Source organism: Palaemon carinicauda, chromosome 25 (genome assembly GCF_036898095.1).
Source record: "Palaemon carinicauda isolate YSFRI2023 chromosome 25, ASM3689809v2, whole genome shotgun sequence".
In the NCBI taxonomy this organism is placed as follows: Eukaryota; Metazoa; Arthropoda; class Malacostraca; order Decapoda; family Palaemonidae; genus Palaemon; species Palaemon carinicauda.
This window is the reverse complement of record NC_090749.1, coordinates 22057440-22082732: the sequence shown is the minus strand read 5'-3', so window position 1 is coordinate 22082732 and position 25293 is coordinate 22057440. Positions and strand designations below refer to the sequence as shown.

The 25293-nt window shown below is 40.0% G+C and overlaps 3 protein-coding genes across 7 annotated transcripts in view; 1 reads left to right on the top strand and 2 right to left on the bottom strand.

The window, feature by feature from the left end:
• LOC137618650 (zinc finger protein OZF-like) overlaps nucleotides 1-25293 on the top strand; it is a 91672-nt gene that overhangs the window by 62070 nt on the left and 4309 nt on the right. The window lies entirely within an intron of this gene.
• LOC137618920 (protein FAM200A-like) lies at nucleotides 9536-10582 on the bottom strand. Its single transcript, XM_068349124.1, has one exon. It carries the CDS (start codon nucleotides 10580-10582, stop codon nucleotides 9536-9538), a length of 1047 nt encoding a protein of 348 aa, XP_068205225.1.
• On the bottom strand, nucleotides 10806-11420 carry LOC137618919 (zinc finger BED domain-containing protein 5-like). Its single transcript, XM_068349123.1, has one exon. It carries the CDS (start codon nucleotides 11418-11420, stop codon nucleotides 10806-10808), a length of 615 nt encoding a protein of 204 aa, XP_068205224.1.

Sequence of the window (25293 nt, the reverse complement as noted above, 5' to 3'; positions counted from 1 at the left end):
CATGTTTGGAGATGGCGACCCAGGCAGTGCACTTCACTGAGTGTAATGGCCTTTGCAGACAGTGCTCAGGGGGTGTGCTACCCCAGAAGATATTGTTCTTTGAGTTCAGGTGACCTGACAACAGAAAATGCGCCTCGTCCGAAAACCAAACATTGTCAAGGAAGTCTGGCACAGTGTCAATCTTGTTACAAAACCACTGGCACATGATCACTCACTTCCTCATGTCGTCAGGTGAAAGCTTGTGTTTAATTTTTAGCCTGTAAGGATACAGGTGGAGATCTGCGTTCAAAATTCTTCTAAGCTCCTGACTTCGCCGTCGCACAGACTTGCTTGGGCTGCGGACAACGGAGTCTCTGACTGCAGGAATGTTGTGTGGTGTCCTTGATGATTTCGGTCGTCCAGAGTGTGATTGTCTGTTAGTGTCTTTACAATTAAGGTTATGCACAATCCCATGGGTTCTGAACTTGTTGAGACCCATCTGTAGATCATTGAGTGGACAGGAAATTCTTGATATCTGAACCGTTCTTTGAATTGTGATTGAGCTGCGTGGATAGACTTAAACGGAAAATATGCCTCAACTATAAATGTCTTTTCCTCAATGGTCCATGGCATCTTGAAGGTCGAATTTGGTAGACTCTTAGAACATTATTTTTTTTCGTAAATCGTAAAAATAAAAGGAATTGATTATTTATTTCAAAAGTTATTCAAGTGTGATTGAGCTGCGTGGATAGACTTCAACCGAAAATATGCCTCAACTATAAATGTCTTTTCCTCAGTGGTCCATGGCATCTTGAAGGTCGAATTTGGTAGACTCTTAGAACATTTTTTTTCGTAAATCTGAAAAATAAAAGGAATTGATTATTTATTTCAAAAGTTATTCAAGTTTAGGTGATGACCTTTTTTTTTTGTCACCCTGTATATCTCGCTTTGAAAAAAATAGCATCCTTATTCGTGCCAAGTCATGCACGCAATCAGCAATTCTGTCTAACCTTGAGACAAGTAGTGATGATGATATGTTAGATATCAGACCCCACTTAAATTTTAGTTACGGAAGAGGAGTAGTCTTTAATAAAGACCTGTATGAATCTACAGAAGAGGAAATACTGGCCATGTGACCATGAACAATGTGGAAAGTACACGCGATTCCTGGAATGTCAATGATTATCCTTACTTTCCAGGATGCTGATGTGCCTTTCCACATTGTTATTGAGAAGGAAAGAATTAATGTTGTACCTTTCCATCAAGCCACTACGATGTTTCAATTGTCTCAATTTTGGACATCCTTCTAAAGTTTGCAAAAATTTGAAAATTTGTAGCATTTGTTTCAGATTTTACCATGGAGAGTGTACACTTGAGGCCAGGTGTTTGAAATGAAACTCAAAACATAAATTCAGTGATCCTTCTCTCTGATTACGCTTCATTTTATCTTTGCCTACACATTAACTGAATAGTCTGGCCTATCCTTTACATAATCTCGTCTGTCCTCATACACCTGACATCACTGATATTATCAAACAATTCTTCTTCATCCAAGGGGTTACTGCAATGTAATTGTTCATTGGCCACTTTCCTCTTGCCAATGGTAGAAGAGACTCTTTAGCTATGTTAAGCAGATCTTCTAGAAAGACACTCCAAAATCAAACCATTGTTCTCTAGTCTTGGGTAGTGCCCTAGCATCTGTACCATGGCGTTCCACTGTCTTTGGTTAGAGTTCTCTTGCTTGAGGGTATACTCGGGCACACTATTCTATCCAATTTCTCTTCCTCTTGTTTTGTTAAAGTTTATATAGTTTATATAGGAGATATTTATTTTAATGTTGTTACTCCTCTTAAAATATTTAATTTTTCCTTTTTTCTTTTCCTCACTGGGCTATTTTCCCTGTTGGAGCCCCTGGACTTTTACATCCTGTTTTTCCAACTTATTATTAGCAAGTTGTAATAATAATAATAATAATAATAATAATAATGATAATGATAGGAGCTGCAAGCTTTATAAGTTGGAAGAAGCTGCCCTCAACAAATCCAGTGTAGAACACATAAGTGTGGGACATGCGAAAAGACTACTTAATAATTAAACAGCTATGGAGAGGCATTGAAATCTAGAAAAAATATACCACAGGAAACTTCAAACCCAAGTAGTAATGCCAGTAGCTCAGAGAAAAGAAATGTATCATCTTATAATATGACGAGGCAAGCATATTGCCTTCTGAGGCTTTGCCACGGTGTATCAAAAGTGGGGCATTGCCCATTTCAGTTCAACCTTCCTCCCTCATTACCAACAATAGTGCTAACCTTTCTCAGGCCATGTCCTGGACTGATTTGATGGAGGTTCCACTTAGAACCAACTTATCTCCTGTAGTGGGGAAGGTAAAAAGCCTGGTAGCTCACCACCTTTTAATAGGAAAAGAGAGACCTCCATATCTCCCACCTCCTTCCATAAGAAACATTGAATAAAGTTATACCATCAAATAAATTTGATATTTGGCCTGTTTATGTTTCTGATCAACCAAAAGACAATTTAGATGAATCAGAAATTAAAATTTAGGTCCACCATCCCTTCAACAATTAGATCAAAAGGATACAAAGAAAAAGACGAACGTAAAACCCAATAAATCAATACCCTCTCTAAAGGAACCTCTGGAAAATAGACCAAATAATGGTCCATCTTTACAGAGATCGCGACAATGGAATCTTGAGAAGGTGGATTTCGTGAGCTAAGCAAAATTGAAGGGAATGCAGAAGTTTAAGGGGACCGTCCGCGGTGGTATTTTGGCATACCAACTTGAAAAATTCAAAAAATCGTTTTATTGTCTCTCTGTATAGAGAAACATATCGTACATGCTCTCTAGAAGTTTCAACCCATTATTTTTACAAATAACGAAGATATAGAGGTTTTTAAATGATGACATCATCCATACTGTGTCGTCTGCATGACTTAGTTTGACAAAATCGTCTTTGTGTGTAATTTTGCATATATATATAGCGATTTTTCACTTATATTTCGATCTATCGTACGTCTGGCAGAAATGGAAGGCATTTGTAGAGTGTAGATGAACGAAGTCTACTACAATAACAGAAGCCAAAGTTGCCAAAGATGTATAGAAGTTATAATGTATGCCTATGTTTACTTGAAGTTCGTATGTACATTGTGTTTCCACAACGCCTTCGGGAACATTATAGCAAGGCCAATGTTACCTAAGGTTGTAGAAAGAACAAATAGTCAATAATTTTTCCAAACAATGAAAATAGCGGTCTTTAAATGATGACGTCATCCTTATGGCGTCGTCTGCCTGACTGAGTTAGACAGGTGCGCAGTCTCTCTCTCTCTCTCTCTCTCTCTCTCTCTCTCTCTCTCTCTCTCTCTCTCTCTCCCTCTCTCGAATTATTTACCACTGCCATTTATACAAATACTTTTATTCTCTCTCTCTCTCTCTCTCTCTCTCTCTCTCTCTCTCTCTCTCTCTCTCTCTCTCTCTCTCTCTCGAATTATTTAAAACTCCCATTTATACAAATACTATAATAACAATGTTCAACTCTCTCTCTCTCTCTCTCTCTCTCTCTCTCTCTCTCTCTCTCTCTCTCTCTCTCATGTTTCGAAATCTCGTACCTCTGGCAGAAATGAAAGACATTGGTAGAGGGTAGGTGAATGAAAACTACCACCTACGAACACATCACAAAGTCTCCAAAGACATATAGAAATTATAATGCATGTGTTTATTTACTTGAAGTTTGTATGTTGATTGTGCTTTCACAACGTCCTCTGGAATTTTATAGCAATGCCAATGTTACATAAGGTGATAGAAAGAACAAAAAGTAAGTGGAGAACAAGAAAACAGAAGCCAAAGATGCCAAAGATGTATAGAAGTTATAATGTATGCGTTTGTTTACTTGAAGTTCGTATGTACATTGTTTCCACAACGCCCTCGGGAACATTATAGCAAGGCCAATGTTACCTAAGGTTGTAGAAAGAACAAATAGTCAATCATTTTTCCAAACAATGAAAATAGCGGTCTTTAAATGATGACGTCATCCTTATGGCGTCGTCTGCAAGACTGAGTTTGACAGATGCGTAGTCTCTCTCTCTCTCTCTCTCTCTCTCTCTCGAATTATATACCCCTGCTATTTATACAAATACTTGTATTCTCTCTCTCTCTCTCTCTCTCTCTCTCTCTCTCTCTCTCTCTCTGTACATCCTTTTATTAGATAATAGAATGAATCTCTTTTTTCATTTGTTCGTATATCCTTGCAAAAATTCTCATTCTCTCTCTCTCTCTCTCTCTCTCTCTCTCTCTCTCTCTCTCTCTCTCTCTCTATCATCTTATTTTATAATAGGATGAATCTCTTTTTCATTTGTACGTATACCCTTGTAAAAAGTACTTCTCTCTCTCTCTCTCTCTCTCTCTCTCTCTCTCTCTCTCTCTCTCTCTCTCTCTCTCTCTCTGTACATCCTTTTATTAGATAATAGAATGAATCTCTTTTTCATTTGTTCGTATACCCTTGTAAAATATACTTATTCTCTCTCTCTCTCTCTCTCTCTCTCTCTCTCTCTCTCTCTCTCTCTCTCTCTCTCTCTCTCGAATTATATACCCCTGCTATTTATACAAATACTTGTATCTCTCTCTCTCTCTCTCTCTCTCTCTCTCTCTCTCTCTCTCTCTCTCTCTCTCTCTCTCTCCAATTATTAAAAACTCCCATTTATACAAATACTATAATAACAATGTTCAACTCTCTCTCTCTCTCTCTCTCTCTCTCTCTCTCTCTCTCTCTCTCTCTCTCTCATGTTTCGAAATCTCGTACCTCTGGCAGAAATGAAAGGCATTGGTAGAGTGTAGGTGAATGAAAACTACCTGCTACGAAAAAATCACAAAGTTTCCAAAGACATATAGAAATTATAATGCATGTGTTTATTTACATGAAGTTCGTATGTTGATTGTGCTTTCACAACGTCCTCTGGAATTTTATATCAATGCCAATGTTACATAAGGTGATAGAAAGAACAAAAAGTAAGTGGAGAACAAGAAAAAAGAACCAAGAAAGAGGGAAACATGGATAAGAGTACAAAGCTGAAACCTGCTAACTAAAACACTGGCAACAATTAGAGATCGCTGGCAACTCATAACATAGGAATAGTAAACTGAGGGTTCAAATACCTCCTTTAGGGTGCATTTATGTAGGAATGAACAATAAAAGTTATCATAATAATATTATCTTGATTTCTTTTAGAAAAGAAGCGAAAGCTTGCTGCAAATCTTTGGGAGCTCATAACTCAAAAACATACTTATTCCCACTTAGGTACATTTTTCTCACTTATTTGTTGTTCGATATTAGAGAAAAAGATATCGTTGAAAAGAAGAATAAAAATTCCACAATTCTGTCAGACAAAATTTTGATTTTCGTTTTACATTTTTTTTTTCACTATTATTTTCCGTCTAGACGAGGAAAAAAAAATAAAAATTCATTAAAAAAAAACAGATAGGAAAATCAAAATTCTGTCTGACAGAATTGTTCGGTTGTTAGAGTAGTTTTTGTGGTATAAGTTTCAATACAATTGGTATTATAGTAGTGGGGAAAAATGTACCTAAATATTTTTTTTAAATCATGATTTTTGCTCATAAATCCAAAAGTTTTTGATCAAATGACTTGAAATTTTTATATGATGAAGGTATTATATGTGTCTAAAACATATATAGAAATTGTGTAATTTGGATCATTAGGAAAAAAAATGGCGGACATGGCGGACGGTCCCCTTAAAAGTGTTGATGATGCTATAGACTTACTGAATGGAACTTTTCATACACCAGGAGTCAGTTCAATTCCCAAAACAACAGGGATATTTAAACGGCAACCAGTCCCCTGGTGGTCTTCAGAACTAACCTCCGTGCACAAAGCCACAAGAAGATCTTTAACTTGATTGCCCAAACGCCATACTGAGGAAAATTTAATTATATCAAGAAGTGTAGAGCACAGTTCTGCATTGCAATCTAAGAAGCTAGGCGCCAGTCTTGGGTATCTTTTGTTTTCTCAGTCAGCAGTAGAACACCACCATCTTTTGCATGGAGGAAAGTAACAAAGATAGCAGGCAAATTTATCCCCAACCCACCACCACTGTTGAAGGTGAATGGTCAGTATGTGACCGGAGCAACTGAGGTTAGCGATGCCCTGGCTGATCATTTATCAAATGTATCATCTAGGTGTGAAGCAGCTCCTGGTCACCAGTATAGAAGCAGTGAAAAACATAAATTTTTAAATTTTGCAACAGGAAAGTAAGAATCTTACAATGCTCCTTTTACTAAGAGAGAATTTGATTCTGCACTTGCTATGTATAATGATACAGATCCTGGGCGCGATGGAATTCCATATGCAATGATTAAACTTGTATCTTTTGATGCTAAGTTATTTATTTTAACCATTATTAACTGAATATCACATGATCATAGTTATCCAAGTGTTTGGGAACTAGCCATTATTTTAGCCGTAACAAAACCCGGTAAGGATAAGTTGTTCCATAACTGGAATACAAACCAATGCTCTTTATAAGGGTATTACTTTCGGCGAAGCTAAAAAAATGAGCCATTAGACTTTTACCGTGGGGTAACCACCTACCCACTAGATAGTGGGGGAGGGAGTGTGGGGTGGGGGGGGCGGGTGTTAGAGGCTACCTCTCTCAGTCACACACCTGTGACTTGTATTCACTTTACTTTTGGCTCGGGGGAAGAGACATTGTCTCTCTCCCCTCTCCAATTGATCGGCCTTTTGACTTTTTGATCTCCTGTTTTTCTTTTTTACAGTATATATGAAAACATTATGTTTTTTATATATATTCTAGGCTTTCTTTACAGTGAATGTTGCTGTTTGTGTGAGAGAGTAGTGTGGCAGATTCTCGACGGCAGAGAATCATCCTTTACGACTTTATATCCTTGGACATCGGACATCCCGTAGGTGGGGTCCTTTCGAGTGACTTGGCCGCCACCGCAGGGGAATCGTCATCATTTGGATATTCTTCCGTTTGGATATTAACGTCACCTTCCCTTTTATGTGTTCTTAGAGGGAATATGCTTGCAGCCTTCACAGAGCTTGACTTTGGTCTTCTTTTTCTCACTGACAACGCCGCTCACTTTATGTGAGTGGCCCGTAAATCCTCTGCGGGGAGAACACCTTTGCTGGTCACAGGTTAGGTTACGCTTCTGAATGGTTTTCTTCATTAATTGAAATAATAATATTTGGTAATTTAACTTTTCAGCTTTGATTCCGCTCTCCTTCCTGGGATGATGCTCATACGGCCTTTTCTTGCCGGCGAAGGGTGTGCATGACCTTAGCTTCTCTGTTCTTCCTATGAGAACCACCTTCCCGCAGGAGGGCTGATTGGTTCTCCCGAGTAGTTTGTTTTGTCTGCTGAATTAATCAATTGTAATTCTTTTTTTTTACAGTTTTTACGCTGCCGCTCTACTCCCGTTGATGGTGGCCAGGCAAGGGAGTGCACAGTCCTTAATTTGTGTCTGTTCTCTCAGGGGACACCTTTTCCGTCCGTGGATTAGGTGCTAGGGAGTTTTCTGCTTTCATTTTTCCTCAGTGAAGCCATATTTCCTCGTTCGGCTAAGATAGCCGACATAGAAGAGCAGTTCTGTTTGTTCCTGTGGAATCTGCTGTCAGTGCGTCATCCCCCTCCTGTTCTCCTGCGCCTGAGGCAGCTCCTGATCAGCACACTAACCTTCAGGAACTAGCTCCGGCTATGTTTTCTCAGGTATCGCTCGATGCAGATCTTCAACTTGAACAAGGCTTGTTGATGGGAAGCAAAGAAAGCTGCCCGAAGGTCTGCCTCCAAGGTTTGGACCACTTCCCCTTCTGAGTGAGAGCTATCCTCCCCAGGTGTGGTGTTGGGCTGTTCTTCCTTCCGAGGGAGAACTTCCCATCATCATCTCTGTCTAGTAACCTTCCCGCCTGCGAGGAGAATTGCTGACAGCTATATCTCATTAGTTGTTGCAGTCTCTTCGCCAAAAACTTGCCCCCCCCCCCTACCCATGCTGAACCAACTCTTCCATCAGGGGCAGAGCAAAGTCCAAGGTAAGACTCTCTTGCGGCTGATCACTTCTCGCGTTCACGAGAGAGACCACCTATAGAGACACCTCTTCAGAAACCTTCCAACTTAGCAATTTTCATCATGGGTGAGCCCGCCGAGTTCGTAGTCCTTTTCGTCTCCTCATACGCGCTCATTCACCTTTAGCAAAGTGACGTCTGTTTGGCTTGTCGTTGACATCTGCAAAACAATCTCCTTCAGAGGAACTTCAAGGTCCTCGCCGTTTGTCCACTCCTAAGGTATTGCCTTTGGGACTAGTCTCGTCAGTCTCACTCCTCTCAATCTGGTTCCTGACCCTCGCCTGTCTCACCGGACTCTCCTCGGACTTGCCGTTTACTTGTGCAACACTTCTCTCTGACCTCTTGCCATTGAACTGATGTTTGGGGCCTGCTGTTGCCCATCAAATCTCTGGACTCCTGACCTGCTCGCTGGCTTCTCGCTAACTGCCGATCACTAATTAGTCATTTTCCAATCGGCAACTCACCGATTGTCAAACCTTAATGCTGTTCCTCAGCTCACTGATTGTCGATCTCAAGCTCGCAGTGCTCATCTGAGGTTTCCGCTCACTGATCGCCTACCTACAGGTCTCCGGTCACCAGATCACCGATCGCCAGCTCGCAGGTCTCCCGCTCACAACTAGACCATTCGACGGCTTGCCATCCGCCAGCTTGCCTATTTTGCAACTCCCTGTTTGTCAGCTCGCTGATGGCCAGCCTAACTTACCAGCACACTGATGGTAAGCTCAACAATTGCCGATCGCAAGCTCAGTGACCGCTGATTGCCAAGCTGATTGCCAATTGCCTGCTCACTGATTGCTCGATCTTTCTTTCACTGATCCTCGATCACCAGCTCGCTGATCGCCAATCTCCAGCTCGCCAATCGCCAGTACGCCGATCGCCACCTCACCGATCGTCGAATCATATTGCGGTTCCTCAGCTCACCACTTGTCGATTGCCAGCTCGCCAAGCGTCATTTCAGATATATGGCCACCCAGCGATCGCTGACCAATGATCACCAATTCGCCAATTCGCCAGCTCGCTGTTTGTCAGCTTGCCAATTGCCAATTCAATGGCTAAACAATCTCCAGCTTCTTACCGATTAGCGTTTGACGACTCGTCGTTCGCTATCTTGGCATGTGACAGCTTTCTGTTTGTCAACTTGACGTTTGCCTACTTCCCGTTCACTGTTCGTCAGCTCGTGTTCATCGCTAAGCTAGCTAAAGATCGTCTTCTCTCCTCTCTCTTGTGCTTCCGCTACTTCGTTAGCCTTCACATATACTGCAGTGTTTCTCAACCTTATTTTACAAATGGCACACTTAGGATCTTATAATAATATCACGGCACACTTGGAAAATTTAAGAGAAAAAATTAAGAGAATATATACTTGTAAATATGAGATGGAACTACAGACTTAAGAAATAAAACACTTTTAAATATGAACTTACTTTATTTCAGTGTTTTTCTTAGAGTAAATTGTGAAGATGATTAGTGTGAAACTTGTGCCTGGTGATTTTGGCGACTTCCTCAATATTTGGTCGAATGTGTGACAAGCAGACCCTCATTTCTTCTTCAGTTGAGCGTAGTCTCTCTCGCTTCATAGTTTTGATGTTATTTAGGGTTGAGAAGCCAAGTTCACATAAATAAGATGTAGAAAATTGCAACAAAAGTGATAAAGCTTTTTTAGATAATGTGGGATATTCCTCTTGAACAGATATCCAAAATGAGTCAATAGGTACAGTAGAATGTTTTATTTTTAGATCTCTGTCACTAGAAATGGTGGCCAGTTCCTCTTCTTCACACAACTGTAATCCAATATTAGAGGGAATATTCATGAAAGGATTTCGAATCCAATCATACTTCTCTGTGCTCAGTGATGGAAAATAGTGGTCGATGTTTTCATCAAGCGCTGTCAGATGAGAAACAACAATAGGGATCATTTCTTTAATGCAAGTGGTACGCATTGAAGGAAACATATCAAAATTACCTGAGCTTGCTCTATTTTTCCAAATAATAATTTTCTTTTTTAGAGCAACTAACTTATCTGTTGAGGTCAGAATATTTTCATTTCTCCCTTGCATGCTACTGTTTGTGTTGTTTAATTGACTGAATATTTCTGTTAGGTATTCCAGTTTAGACATCCAAAGTTCACAACGAAGATGCTCACAGAATTTTCCCTGCTTTTCTTGGTCGAAAAATACGATTAATTCCTTGTGTAATTCACGAACACGAGTTAATACCTTACCTTTCGATAGCCATCGAACTTCGGTATGCATTAGTAATCTAACATGCTGGGAGTCCATTCCTTTGCATAGTTGTTCAAATAATCTTGACTTCAAAGGCCTACTTTTAATATAATTTATTATTTCAACTAGGTGGTGTAACACTAATTTGAAATCTTCTTGTGATATTTTTGAAATAAGAACTTCTCTGTGTAAAAAGCAATGAGTACGAATAAGATCTGGGTTTTCTTTTTCTGCAAGAGATACAAATCCTTTAATACAGCCTGTCATACATGGGGCTCCATCAGTGCAAATGCCTACGCAAGATTTCCATGTTAAATTTATTTCTCTAAGGTAGTCAGTTATCACATCAAAAATATCTTGACCTCTAGTAGTAGCCTAGTTGACATTCCTTTGCAACACAAAAACTGATTGATTATTTCACTGCCATCAATAAAACGTACAAATGCAAGCAAGTGACTAGTGTTGCTTATATCCGTGGACTCATCAACAGTTAATGCAAAAGTAGAATCCTGAAGTTTTTTTTAACCTTTTTTTCAATATTTTCAGATAAATCTAAAATTCTTCTGTGTATTGTATCATTTGATAAGGGGATTTTGCTAATTTCTTTTTCAGCTTTCTCACCAAACATGGATTTAACAATCTTTTTGCAAGCGGGCAGTATAACTGACTCAGCAAGTGTGTGAGATTTAGATTTTAATGCTATTATTCCTGCGACTTCAATTGAAGCAAGCTGAGCCCTTTCTGATGCGGTCATTGTTTTCTCAAATACATTGCGCTGCTTCGATTGCTGATCTAAAAGCCTTTGAAAATATACAAGATCTTTATCCTGCAGAGATGAATGTTTAGAAGTGAGATGTTTCTTTAACTTACTTGGTACCATGGATTCATTTGACATTTTATCGCCGCAAACTACACATAATGGATTTGGTTGAGCAGCATCTCCAGACCAAAAAAATCCGAACTTCAAGTAGCTCTCATTATACTGTCTATTTAAATTATGGCGAATTTTTGCCTTTTTTACATTGGAGTTTGTTGGGTTCAATAATTGTTCACTATCAGACTCACGGCTACCACTAGCCTCCTTTCTTATAAGAAATTTATCCATTGTGAAGGAATGCACTAAAATCAATAAACATGGTACTCTTGTCCTGCAAATACACTGGTCAATGGGAATTATCATAAAACCCCAACAGACTGAATGAAACAAAAAGGCTAGTAATGTGATTGGTGAAGTGCACTACCATCACCACTCAAGTACTGTCTCAACCGACACTGACAACAAGACACCGAGAGTATGCAATGAGAGCGAGACTCAGACACGTATGATACGCGTAGGCAAGGTAACCAGAGCTCTGCTTTTGAGCGGAACAAATCAGTTAACTGATTGTACATATGCCCTACTTTTTTAATGTTACTAATATGTTCTGCTTTCTTATAAGTGTGCCCCAATATTTACTGAATTGTATGTGTGCGTGTCTGAGAGAGAGAGAGAGAGAGAGAGAGAGAGAGAGAGAGAGAGAGAGAGAGAGAGAGAGAGATGTTATGTAATGGTTGATAGACCATCCATCCTCACATGTACATTCATCCAACGTTGTTTATATGTGAAGCTTTTAATAGTACAGGAGTCTCAAATGATGTGCATTTCTTTTGCAGAAATATACCTACCAAAGACTGAACAAAAGGCATGCACATGATTTTAAGTAAAATTTAAATAACTATTGGCAAAGATATGTAAATTGTATTCATAATTATATCAAAAGATATGTGTGCATGTGTGTGTGTGTTTATAATTCCATATATATATATATATATATATATATATATATATATATATATATATATATATATATATATATATATATATATATATATATATATATATATATATATATATATATATATATATATTTATATATATATATATATATATATATATATATATATATATATATATATATATATATATATATATATATATATATATATATATATATATATATATATATATATATATATATATATATTGTGTATGTATGTATGTATTTATGTATGTGCTTTATGCATACACACACATGTACGGTATATACAAGAGGGAAGTGTCCTTCTTTTAGGTCACAAATCTGGTTACATTATGATGATTACGTATATGATACATATATCAATTATCAAACTTGGAAGTGATTAAACTCCTAACATCGATTACAGATGATAGCAACAACGGGCAGCCTGAAGATCAAAATTCAATAACAACATAGCAATATACTCATTACAAGTAGACACAGTGCTACATTAAAATGCAACTATTTTGGTTGAAACAAAAGGAACTATACTAAAAACGGTTTGAAAGCATGAGGCAATACCATGTCATACATCCCAGACAGAACGAAGCCCATCACAATACCGAATGCCATCTCCACTTATAATATTAAACTTTTATTAATTGTAGAATTATTATAAATATTATGACAAACTCAAATGGCTGAAAGTTACTTATGTAAACTGCAAAGTAGGCTATATTTTAAATAATTGTCAGTATCAATAAGCGTTACTTTTCATTCATGTGAAACCAAAATCTATACCCATTTTTCGTATTTTCTGGTGTGCCATGACTATATTTCGTGGCACACTTCAAATAATCTCGTGGCACACCAGTGTGCCGTGGCACACTGGTTGAGAATCACTGAGTCATATAGAGTTGAAGGAGCTGCTCCCGAGTCTCTCATCAGAGAGTGCTCTCATCTAGACAACATAAATTGTCATCTCACCCCTCTCTTGGGCTTATGCTACTTCGGTAGCCCTCCCATGCAGAGTTGAAGTGAAAGAGTTTAATGCAGTTTTTCTTCTGGGAACCTAGCCCAGCACCCTCCATCGACATAACCAGGGTTTCTTCGGTTCCCAAAGTTTTCATCGCCAGCCAACTTCAAAAAACCCGCATTCATGTTGCCAGGATTCTTTATTGAATCCGGCATGTTCGCAGACTTTCATCCCTCATGAACATACGTTTTTCCCCTCACCTTGTTCCTTTTACAAAAGGAGGCAGATCCTTTGAATCTGTTCCTCCCCCTGCATCGGGAGGTACAACCACATGGGGTTACCACACTCCCTCATTCACTCGTTTGAAGGTTGAGTTCAAAGCTGTCTAATGTGACAGTTATGGCAACTTAACTGTTAGAATTCCTGACAACACTGGGATGGGTAACCCACTAGAACACCAGAGGTTGACGGCATCTTGTATATTCCCAGTCTCCGTTGGCCTATACGCCCTCAGATCTTTGAGTGAGCACCTTCAGCCTCCATCTACGAAATCCTTGCCCGAAGAAACATATTGGCTCGACCCTTCATGAGACTCACTCTTGCTTGTGAATTTGGACAATGACTGTCATCTATAACTGAGCTTTCCCTTCGACCAAAGTTGTTCAAGAAAAAGTTCTTCCTTTCTTATCCTAGAGCAAGGTTTTTCCAGTAATGGTGAAACCCCTGCTACGAGCTCAAAATACTTGGTTCATGTTTTTGCCAAGGACAGAGAGTCCCCATCCTGCAAGAGGTACTCTTGTTTTTTCCATCCTCCTTTAGGAAGTGGGAAGTGGTCTGTCTTTTTCCTCGCGATTGGAACATCTAGTCTCTTGGGAAGACGCGGTTCGTCAATATATCGCCAAGCTTCTTAGGTCACTTCTTACAGAAGTCTTCAGCTTAGTTTTTCCTCTTGGAATGAGTTTCATATTCAAACCCTGTCGTACAAGGGAAAGGCTTGCGATCATTCAAACACTTAGCCCATGGCTTTTTGTACAGGATCGACCACTAAAACTAATGCTCCTAGTCACCTTTTGGGGACATCCATCTTCAGCCTGTCATGTCATGGAAGGGTGCTCCAGTTAGCTAAGGACCGAGGGTAGTCACAGGGGTTTCTACCCTAAGGTCAACCTTCCCCTTCAGGATCGGCCTCGTGTCCAAGACTTAGGATGACTGGGTCCTCTTAAGAGTCTCGAGCTCCTCTGAGACATCTCCTTGAGTTTACCACGATCTGAGGACTGGAGTAATCTTAGAAGAGACCCTACTCTCTTATCGAATGTAGATATTTATAGACATGGTTATCAGCCCGCAGAAAACCTCCGCAGGTTCGATAAGACTGCACCAGTCTCCTTCGAATTCAAACCTAATCAGGTACAGCCAGATCACAGGTCTTTCGGCACCAGGTATTTTCTTTCCCTCTGGTTCTTTACGAGATCTGAGCAAGAGAATATCCATATAATGAGGTTGCCAGTGAGAATCTAATCTAAGGGGTCAATCTCCTCGCTTTTTCTCCGAATCGATTTCCCCCCCAGATGCATCAAAGAAAGGGGAGGGGTCCATGCTGTACCACTCGGCTAATGGGCTTTGGTCAGAGTCTGAAGGGAACCGCTTCTTTAGACCTCTCAGAGAGGAGGGCAATCTTCCTGCGGGCAAGAGGTACCATCCCCCTTTATGGGGAACTCATTTTTGAGCTCCGACTCGTTTCTTCTACAATGCCCTATGTTTACCTTCAACTTGGGCTGAGCCTCGGGGATGGGAAACAGAGAGTGGCGCCAAGAGGACTGCCTCTAGGTAATGGAAATCTCCCTTCCTTTGTGGAGAGAATAACCGATTACGGCATCAGATGTTGATCGAGTCTTCCCCTTCTGCAGACAAGACTTCCTTCTCTCGTTGGTCTACCCTTCGGAGGATTCTTCCAGTGAAGATGGGGATTCATCCACTCCCCTGCTGAGGAGGTAGTTCCTCCACCAGCCACTATGCAGCAATTTTCCTGATTGCTGGAAGGATCGTCGACAGCGGCAGCAAACGATGGCCGCCTTTCCCATCTGCTAGAGAATCTTCCTTTTCCTGGTTTTTCTCCCCTTAGGGGGGTCCCTCCTAAGGGAATTAGTTTCACCTGTTCTCTGCCATTGCCCTTCAGAGCAGGACTCGTGTCTCGTTAGAAGTCTCATCTTGCCTACTTAAGTAGATCCTGAGAAATCCTACGGAAATTGGTTTCGTCCATATCCCCCTCTTGATCTTTGGAAACAGGCCATCAGACTCCTCTCGCTAGCAAGACTTGCCAGGCCCAGCAGACGCGTCTTATCAGCAAGATTTTTCTTGCCCATCAGACTCTTCATTCCCAGTCGACTCATCTGCAACTCCTGATGGAGAACCCCCTCACCAACCATTAACAGTCACATACAAACATCTTTAAAAACAGTACCTTCTCTGTAACTTCACCTCGGGAGACTATCGTCCTCCTCTCTCAGGGAGTCTCTCCCTCAACATATTGCAAAGAGAATGTCTGTATAGCTGGATAGATCTTTGGCTTCAGCCACTCCAGGCTAAGTGGAGTTAGTTGGTATCGTTTTAAGGGTATCCTTCCCCTCGATATCATTATGCCAGCATTAGGGGTATTCCTCGGTTACCCTCGGGAGGAAAGCGTCTCTTGCTCTCGGCATTGCAAGGCCACCGCTATTCCTTGAGCCTTGCCTTCAAACCATAAGGCATTAACCTTTCCTCCACGGCGGCATTACTCCTCATATGGAGTTTCGAGCCTACGGACCCTTAGTCGGAAAGGAGACCTCATTCCAGTATTCCAAGCAGCTGAGGTTTCCTGACCTTGATGACAGGTGTCCCACTTGTGTTGCCTTCTTCCAAGAGAATTGGCAAAACTCATGAGATGCCCTTAATGTGGGCCATTCACAATAATGGACCCAGTAGCGCTCGACCTCGTTTCTGGCAGCTCAGATCCTAGACTCCGAACCCTTCAGTCTGGGAATCCTTTGCATCATGACCAATGATCCAGATTAACAGTTACTATGCCAGAAAGAAACTGGAGGACTTTCTCAAGGAAATTACGAGACCTCACCCAAAGTGTCAACACTCTTCATCAGCATGGTCAAAAGGAGGATCACGAAGAACACCTTCTCTGCCTGAATTCACAAGGTCTTGGACTTTGCACTGAATCCAAATCCTCCTGCAACACGTCGACCAGAGCACTCGACGTCCCGGGCATTGCTACGTCCCTGGCGTTGGAATTTATCTACTTGGTGATGCAGGTTCTACAGGCAGCCATATAAAAATGTCACACGGCCTTCGCCGCCCACTACATGCAAGACGTAGCCCACAAGAGACTCAATATGATCTCTATCGATCCTGTGGTGGCTACAAAACAACTGGTTTAACATCTCAAGCTCCTTGATGGACAAGTAGCAGCAGATTGTGGGCATTGGTTACCCTGTTTTAATCTGGGTGAATAGTTAAGAAGAACTGGCTCTTTTATCTTCATCCTCCCCTCTTCTGGGGAAATCAGCATCTAGGCTCCTCTTCATAGCTGAACTGAACCACTACAGGTAAACCATTGTTCCCTTGTGTAACCTACTGTTGCTTCCCTATACCTTGGCGGGGTGGTATTGGTTATATCTTGGAGACCTTGGAGGATTCCTCGACAGTCACATTGCTAGTATCACAAACACAGCTTGTATAGGCCGCAGACCGTACTTAGCAAGATTTTAGCAAGGTTTAAGGTTTCGCCTACTGTGCGCTAACACACATAGAAAGGAATTTCCGGCCCAAAAGCCCAGATTGGCAGGTACGTCCACACTCCTAATGGATGAGTCAATCCCTATAAATAGCATTGGTTTGTATTTCAGTTACAGAACAAGTGACAAATTTGGAAGTGATTTATATTTATCCTAACGATACAAACCTGTAGCTATTTATACAAATTAGCCCGCCAACCCTGTCCCCCTTGAAGTCCTACCATCAAGCAAAGTAAATTGTAGTCACAGGTGTGTGAGTGAGAAGGGTAGCTACTACCTTCCACCCTCAGTTAAGTAGCTGGTAGGTGGTTAACTCTCGCTAAAAGTCTAATGGCTTGTCTTTCAGCTTCGCCGAAAGTAATACCCCTATAAATTGCTACAGATTTGGATCTTTAGGAAAAATATATATTACTTCCAAATTTATCATTTTTAGCTGCAACCTATCGACCAATTGCATCGACATCTTGCTTATGTAAGATCATGGTGAAGATGGTCAATGCACCACATGCGGTACCTGGAAAAGAAGGGTATTTTATCACGTATCCAGTGCGGATTTAGAAAAATGCACTCGACTGAGGTGTTGATACAATTCGAATCCTCTATTTGTGAACCCTTTGCTTCCAAACAGCACCATGTAACAGTCTTTTTTGGCTTCGAAAAGGTATATGATACTGCACAGGGACATGGTACACTTAAAACCATTCATGAATTGGGATTAAGAGGAGAGATACCATTGTTCATTCAATCATTTTTTTTTCACATAGGGTTTTCTCAAGTGAGAGTGGGGGAAACTCTATCAGAGAGAAATGGTCAGGAAGGAGTTTCCCAGGGTAGTGTGCTAAGTGTAACCCTATTTTTACGAGCCATTAATGGGATAACCGCCGTCATTCGCCAAGATATTCTCTCAACATTATTTGTAGATGATCTCTCCATATTAATTGCTGGATCTAGAATTTCGATGGTTGAGAGAAAACTACAACCCTCAATTGACAAAATTATTCAAGGGCAGATATGAGTGGATTTAAGTTTTCGACAAGCAAAACTATTGTTGTCTATTTCTGTCATATCAGGGAGTACATCCAGACCTGGAGGTATACATCAAAGTTGTCCTATACATCATGGGGGACAGACTACAAAACTTTTAAAGTTATACAAAGCTTCAACTTTTTTAAAATTAGCTATGGGTGTGAAATATACTCCGCCGCCACCCCAAGCTGATTAGATATTTCAGATTCTATACACTGTACAGGAGCATTTAGAACCTCCAATCCCAAGCCTCTGTGTTGAGGTTGGAGAATTGCCTTTAGTTCTCTACTGAAAGTCTTCTATTGTTCGGTATTGGTTTATGATGCAAAGACCTCCTAATTCTATATGAATATATATGAAAACTTGTATAAATGTACAAAATTATCATTAACCATGGCCAAGTATTGCAAACTTCCCAACAGGCTAAAATGGTGGAGATTGGTTGATTTCGATTCTAAGTACATAAAATATGAATTCAACAAGAATAAGTATGGGAACTTGTAATCAACTTTCATATCTCTTTGTGGCCTGGAAGACAAGATAAGGAATTTTTGGGAGATTGAATATCATCAGAAGCTGTATCAGTGTGCAAACCTTATAAGGCATTGTAGATATTTTGAGTTGCACCCAAAATCTTCTCAACCTTATGGATTTGGGGTAAAACAACCAATAAACAGTCTTGATATAGCAAGAAATAGGATATCACCAACCCCTCCATGGAAATGACCAGAGATGTCTTTCTGTAAATATTTCATTGGTACTAAAAGGAATATGACTGACGGCCAGCTCTCTTTTAAATGGAACATGAGTATTGGGTTGTTCTTATAAAGAGAATAAGAAGTTTTGCAAAGAAGGGAAAGAGTGGAGAAGGATCTGGAGAAAGCGTATGATAGAGTTGATAGGGAAGCGATGTAGAAGGTGATGAGGTTATTTGGAATTGGTGGAAGGTTTTTACAAGTAGTGAAGAGTTTCTATAAAGGCAGTAAAGCATGTTCTAGGATAGGAAATAAAGTGAGCAAGTGGTTTCCTATGAGAGTGGGGCTGAGACAGGCATGTGTAACGTTGCCATGGTTGTTCAATTTGTTTGGTGACGGAATGGTGAGAGAGGTGAAGTTTGTTGATGGAATGGTGAGAGAGGTGAATACTCGAGTGCTCGGTCGAGGAGTGAAACTGATAAACGAGTGATCATGAGTGGGAGGTAAAGCAGTTGTTGTTTGTGGATGATACTGTACTGGTTGCAAACTCGGAGGAGAAGCGTGGATGATTAGTGACAGAGTTTTGAAGAGTATTTGAGAGAAGGAAGTTGAGAGTTAATGTGGGTAAGAGTAAGGTTATGGGGTGTATGAGAAGGGAGGGTGGTGGTAGGTTAAATATCATGTTAAATGGAGAGTTACTTGAGAAAGTAGATCAGTTTAAGCACTTGTGGTCTGTTGTTGCTGCAAATGGTGAAGTGGAAGCAGATGTACGTCAGAGAGTGGATGAAGGATGTAAAGTGTTGGGGGCAGTGAAGGGACTGGTAAGAATATAGGGTTAGGAATGAATGTAAAGAGTGTTCTGTATGGGAAAGTGGATGTACCAACTGTGATGTATGGATTGGAATTGTGGGGAATGAAAGTTACAGAGAGACAGAAATTAAATGTGTTCAAGATGATGTGTCTGAGGAATATTGCTTGTGTATCTCGATTAGATAGGGTTAGGAACGAAGTATTAAGGGTGAGAACGGATGTAAGAAAAGATTTAGTAGCTAGAGTGGATATGAGTGTGTTGAGGTGGTTTGACCATGTAGAGAGAATGGAGAGTGGCTGTCTGCTGAAGAAAGTGATGAATGCAAGAGTTGATGGGAGAAGTTCAAGAGGAAGTCCAAGGTTTGAGTGGATGGATGGAGTGAAGAAAGCTCTGGGTGATAGGAGGATAGATGTGAGAGAGGCAAGAGAGCATGCTAGAAAGAGGAATGAATGGCGAACGATTGTGATGCAGTTCCAGTAGGCCCAGCTGCTTCCTCTGGTTGCCTTGGTGACCGCTGAGGTAGCATCAGTAGTGGATATGGCACATGAAACTTCATTGTGGTGGGTAACGGAGGAGCACGATGGGCTGTGGCACCCTAGCAGTACCAAACAAACTCGGCTGAATCCCTCCTCAGGCCGGGAGGAGTGAATAGAGGAAAAGTCCCAAGTTTGTTGCTTTTTTATGTTCGTTATCCTCCAAAATTGGGGAAAGGGCCTTGGTAAATAGATAGGTGTTGCAGAACATAGGGAATTGATTTTTGTATATAGTGATGGCTCCAAATCTGATGCTGGCGTTGGGTTTGTAGTATATAGTAAAGCTTTTAATTTTAGAGGTGCACTTCCTCTAGTGTAAAGGTCGGAACTTAAGCAAAAGGTTACTGGTATAAAATCTCTAAAATGGGGCATAAAAGAAGCTTGGTTTAAATGTTACACAAAAGCTACTCAACTGATTTTGACCAAACTTGCAAATAATGACTCTTTACCATTTTGGATAAAGTACATCAAAGTACAAGTACACAGCAGTACTTGGAAATTAATCTATGATATTTTTACACAGCATTAAGAGTTTGTTTTATAATAATTGGCAACAGCATTGGGATAGTCTAGATGGAAATAAGATGAGAATAGTAGGAGACATCTCTTTATTGTCTCCTTGTTGTCTCCTCATTGTTTATACACGTTTAACACATGAGTTTCTGATGACTAGAGAACACTAGACATATTGCGATGACTGTTTGGTGCTCTTGACAGTGAGGCATTTGTTGATAGAATGCCCCAATTTCAGCACCTTTAGAAATGGATATCTGTCGGAGGCGCGGAGTGAGGATGGCGGGTATATTCTTGCCAAGATTCTTGGACATGATGTATTGTACAATTCTGACAGTATTTTTAGATTCATTTCAGAAGCAGGTCTTCTGAAAGCTATTTAACTTTTATGAGGATATCTTTAATGTTATTCTTTTAAATAGAATTTCCTTTTATTCCTTAATTATAACATATGATATTGGCGTCAACGACATTAGATGTCTATCCAGCTCCTCTCCATCTAATCAGCGTTGGGTAGATACACCCTGACAAAAAATCCATCGGTTGGTTTCAGCTTCGCCAAAATAAATGCTCCATAGTAAAGAGCTCCAGATTTGTATTGCTAGGAAAAATACAAATTATTTCCAAATTTGTTATGTTTCTTTAACTCTTTATGACTCATTATGACTTTTAAAATTTTAGGTGTGATTCTCGACATGAAATTTACTTTTAAGAAACACATTAGGTCTGTGTCTTCATTTGAACAAAAATATTAGCTTATTGAGAAAGTCTTATAAGTTTTGGTGATCATTTTTTTCTGAACTAGTGTTTTAGTTCTTTGATTCTACTTTGTTTCGAGTATTGTTCTTTTGTCTTGTCTTCAGCTGGTGATTCTCATCTTAATTTGTTGGACAGGAACTTACGGTCTATTAAATTTTTTATTCCTGATCTTGTGGTTAATTTCTGTAATATTGTTCAATTTGTTTGTTATAGATGTTGCAAAGGATTTTTCATAATTCTGACCATCCTTTACATTCAAATCTTCCGGGATTGTAGCACCCTGTTCATAATACTAGGTATGCAGTTAATTCTAATAGTCAGGCCTTCTCCATAAAAAGGCTCAAAACCACACAGTATTGTAGAAGCTTTATTCCAGCTGTGTTTGAACTGTGGAATGATCTTCACAATCGAGTAGTTGAATTGGTAGAACTTCAAAAGTTCAAACTTGCAGCAAAAGTTCTTATGGTAAACAGGCTGACATAAGCCTCTTTTTATGGATATATATGAAAGATCTGTTTTAATATTGTTACTATTCTTGAAATATTTTATTGTTTTAATGTTGTTACTGTTCTTAAAATATGTTATTTTAATTTTTTTGTTACTTTTCATATAGCTTATTCATTTCCTTATTCCCTTTCCTCACTGCTATTTTTTTTTCCTGGTGGAACCGTTGAGCTTATAGCCTACTGCTTTCCCAACTAGGGTTGTAGCTTAGCTAGTAATAATAATAATAATAATAATAATAATAATAATAATTATAATAATAATAACAATAATAATAATATCCCGCTGCAATAGCTCCAACTGGTTTACTCAGTTTCCCTGGTCTTCCTGGGGTTAAGGACCAATCCTAAGGACACCCTCGATGTCTCGGCAGCTGAAATGGTGTATGGCGACCCGTTGGTAGTCCTTGCTGAATATTTTGCGTCTGCAACCTCCTCTGACAATCTCTATCACCTACTATCTCACGTGGTTGGAAAATTTACACCTTGCTGCCAGATATACGAGCCCCCAGTGAAGCAACACATAACGAAAGATTAAAACACCGGAATACATATTTTCATACGCAACAACACAAGAAGGCCACTGCCGAAGGGCCCTTTCCTCATTATCCGTTGTAAACTGAAGCCTTTTATAATTAACATTCATGGCAAAGAAGACTGGATCTTCATTTTTTTTATTAGGGATGGTACAACCCAGGGCTTATCACTTTCTCTTATTTTAAGCAGATAGAGGGAAAAAGTGTAGTCCATGAGCCAGACCAGATATTGGTACCACCTGGGGTGGCAAAATGTCACTGTGTTTTCTTGATAGGTAAATATCCATAGATGAAAAAAAAGTCTGAAGCCAAGCTTAGAGCAGTAGCTTAATGATAATAATCACCTGATGAAGATCTACGAATGGTCCCAGTATGGGATCCTAAATTTTGGGGTAGGGGAAATATAAATTGTAATATCTTTTGAAGTAATGGTCCAATTACTACGTATGACCACGCAAAATAGTGGGAATTTTATGTTTTACATAATTATATATCACATTTGCCCATATGCTAATGAAGTAGGTCACTAGAGGTCAATAGGTCACAAGATTTTGCCCTTGCATAAAATTAGTAGCTCTGTTCAAAAAATCGCCCCAGATACTGAACCAATGAGAATTTCTCCACTGAAATGGGCTCATATTGGAGATAATAAGTGTCCAAATCCATTTTATGCCTAGAAATGTTAAATTTATTTGTATCTGAGGTATGATACTGAACGGTATTTGACATATTTTTTAAAAAGCCCATTTTTAGCCAGAAAAGAAACAAAATTAAATTACTCAATATTCTGATAATTTAGTATGCATGTTTTGCTTAAATCTGTTTTTAACCATTGAAATATTGTAATAAGCATATACTAGGTTACATTTTGTCAGGTTTACAAGGGACAAAGTTATTTGACAGCCCTTTAACCCATTTAAAACTTGAGGTCATGGTGTTTCTTACTCAAAACTTGAAGAGATTGCCACAGCTCTGTGTATTCATAAGATGATGTTGAACGAAGTATGTGTTGCCATACCAAGAGTAATCTAGCCTAACGTTCAAGTGACATTGGCATATGACAACATTGATAGGAGGGAGGAGACACTGAGCGGAGGAGGGACATCACACCGAGTTAATGGCATCATTACACAGACCAGGGTGTTTGGACCACAACCCCTCATGCTGCATCAAATAAATGGAGAAGTGAAAACATCGGACCATAGAGATTGAGGAAAGGCTTCCTTCCCTCTACATTGCTGAAAAACGTGTTGGACCTCCTCTTCGTTGTTATGTGGAAATGGATGACCAGACAATGAATCATGAAGTGAAAAAGAAAACTCTGCTTTGGTTCCTCACTCGTGCACATTGTATTTCAAACCAAACTGTGGGGAGCTGGACAGGTTTCAACATTCAAGTCCATGATGAAGTAGAGATCACCCCTGATGAAGTTGGTTATCTACCCACAATAAATGCCCCTGCCACTGAGCTGTCTATTGTCCATGAGGTGTTGTGCCAGTCTCAACTAATCAGAAGATCACTAGGTCTTAGTAGCATTATCGTTGTTTGAGACCAAGCACTATATGCCAAAGCAACTGAAATAATTTGGAAGCAGAGAGATACATTTTCAGAATTCATTCCTCGGATAGGCACATTTCACACCCTGTGTACACTCTTAAGCATCATTGGTAAACGATTCCAAGATGCTGGGTTGAGAGATCTTTGCATTGAATCAGGTGTCATTGCTGAGGGGTCAGTAGTAAAGCTACTTTTGGGAAAACAGTACAATCGTTCAGTTAGGTTCCACAAACTATTGTATGAAGCTCTGTATCATCTTGTCTGGAAAGGGTTCTTAGAAATACACGGAGAAGATGAAACTGCCATTCGATACTTGGTCAACACATTTTCCCAAGATATGTGCCAGGAGACCTTCATAGAGACACTGAGCACCCAAGCATTTGTGTCACTGGCTGAACGTTTTGAGGCATACAAAGAGAGTCTGCGCCAGGATTGAGGGGATCTAGCATCATTTAGGATATTGTACTTGGACATGGTAGACATCCTGTTGAACATGCTGCGAGCTTCTAGAGAAGGAAATTAGTGTCTCCATCTGTCTGCTATCAAAGACATGATACCATGGTCTTTTGCATACAATAAGCACAACTATGCCCGGTATCTTAGCACATATTATGCAGAGATGACAAACCTGTCAACAGAGCACCCAGATGCCCTGGAGCACCTCCAGAACGGCAGGTTTTCCATTCAAATTGGACCTGCCAATCCATTTGGAAGGATTCCTGTGGATAAGGCCATTGAGGAGACAGTGAATAAAGACACCCAGACACCAGGAGGTACAAAAGGTTTCAGCCTCAGGCCAAGTACAGTACACAGATACTGCCTGACTGCAGAGTACAGAAGCTCATTTCTTGGTTTAATGAAAAGTGCACTGAGGAGTAGCCAATCATTTTGCCACCCTGATCTCACTGCATCACGGATAAAGAACGATGAAAGGGCAGTATCAATGTTGGTCAGCATGTTGGATGAATACGGGACAAATCCATTCGGTGTCTCCTCTGAGCTAATCAGCCTTTCCACAGGAATGATCTTTTAGGGGCCAAGGTTAAGGGAACTTTAGCATTTAAAAACTTTAACAATGAAAGGCTTCATATCAGCACCACTAAGAGTTTTTTTGTCCCACTAAAAAAACTGGAACTGAAAACATTCAGTGATATTAAAATGAAGAGTTCTGTGAAAACACAGTAACGGAGTGTCATCATAGCTGCTGACTGAAACCTGTTTGCAAAAATGACGCTCATTGGACGGACCAGAAAGCTGGACATGAGGAATGTGCTGTCATATCGTCTTGGTCCTATAGCTTGGGCATTAGCAAACCCTGAAGGCACCTTACGAATGCCCAATAAGGCACTGCTCTCCAAACGTCTAAGAAAGGATCTTTCACCAGCCGATACCATCCCGTCTAATTCAGCTTGCATCATTGATGGAATGGCCATTGTACGGAAACTAATGGCCAACACCACAAATGTCTCTTTTGAGAGGCTTCCAAGTCCATCTTCTCTGCAATCCTGA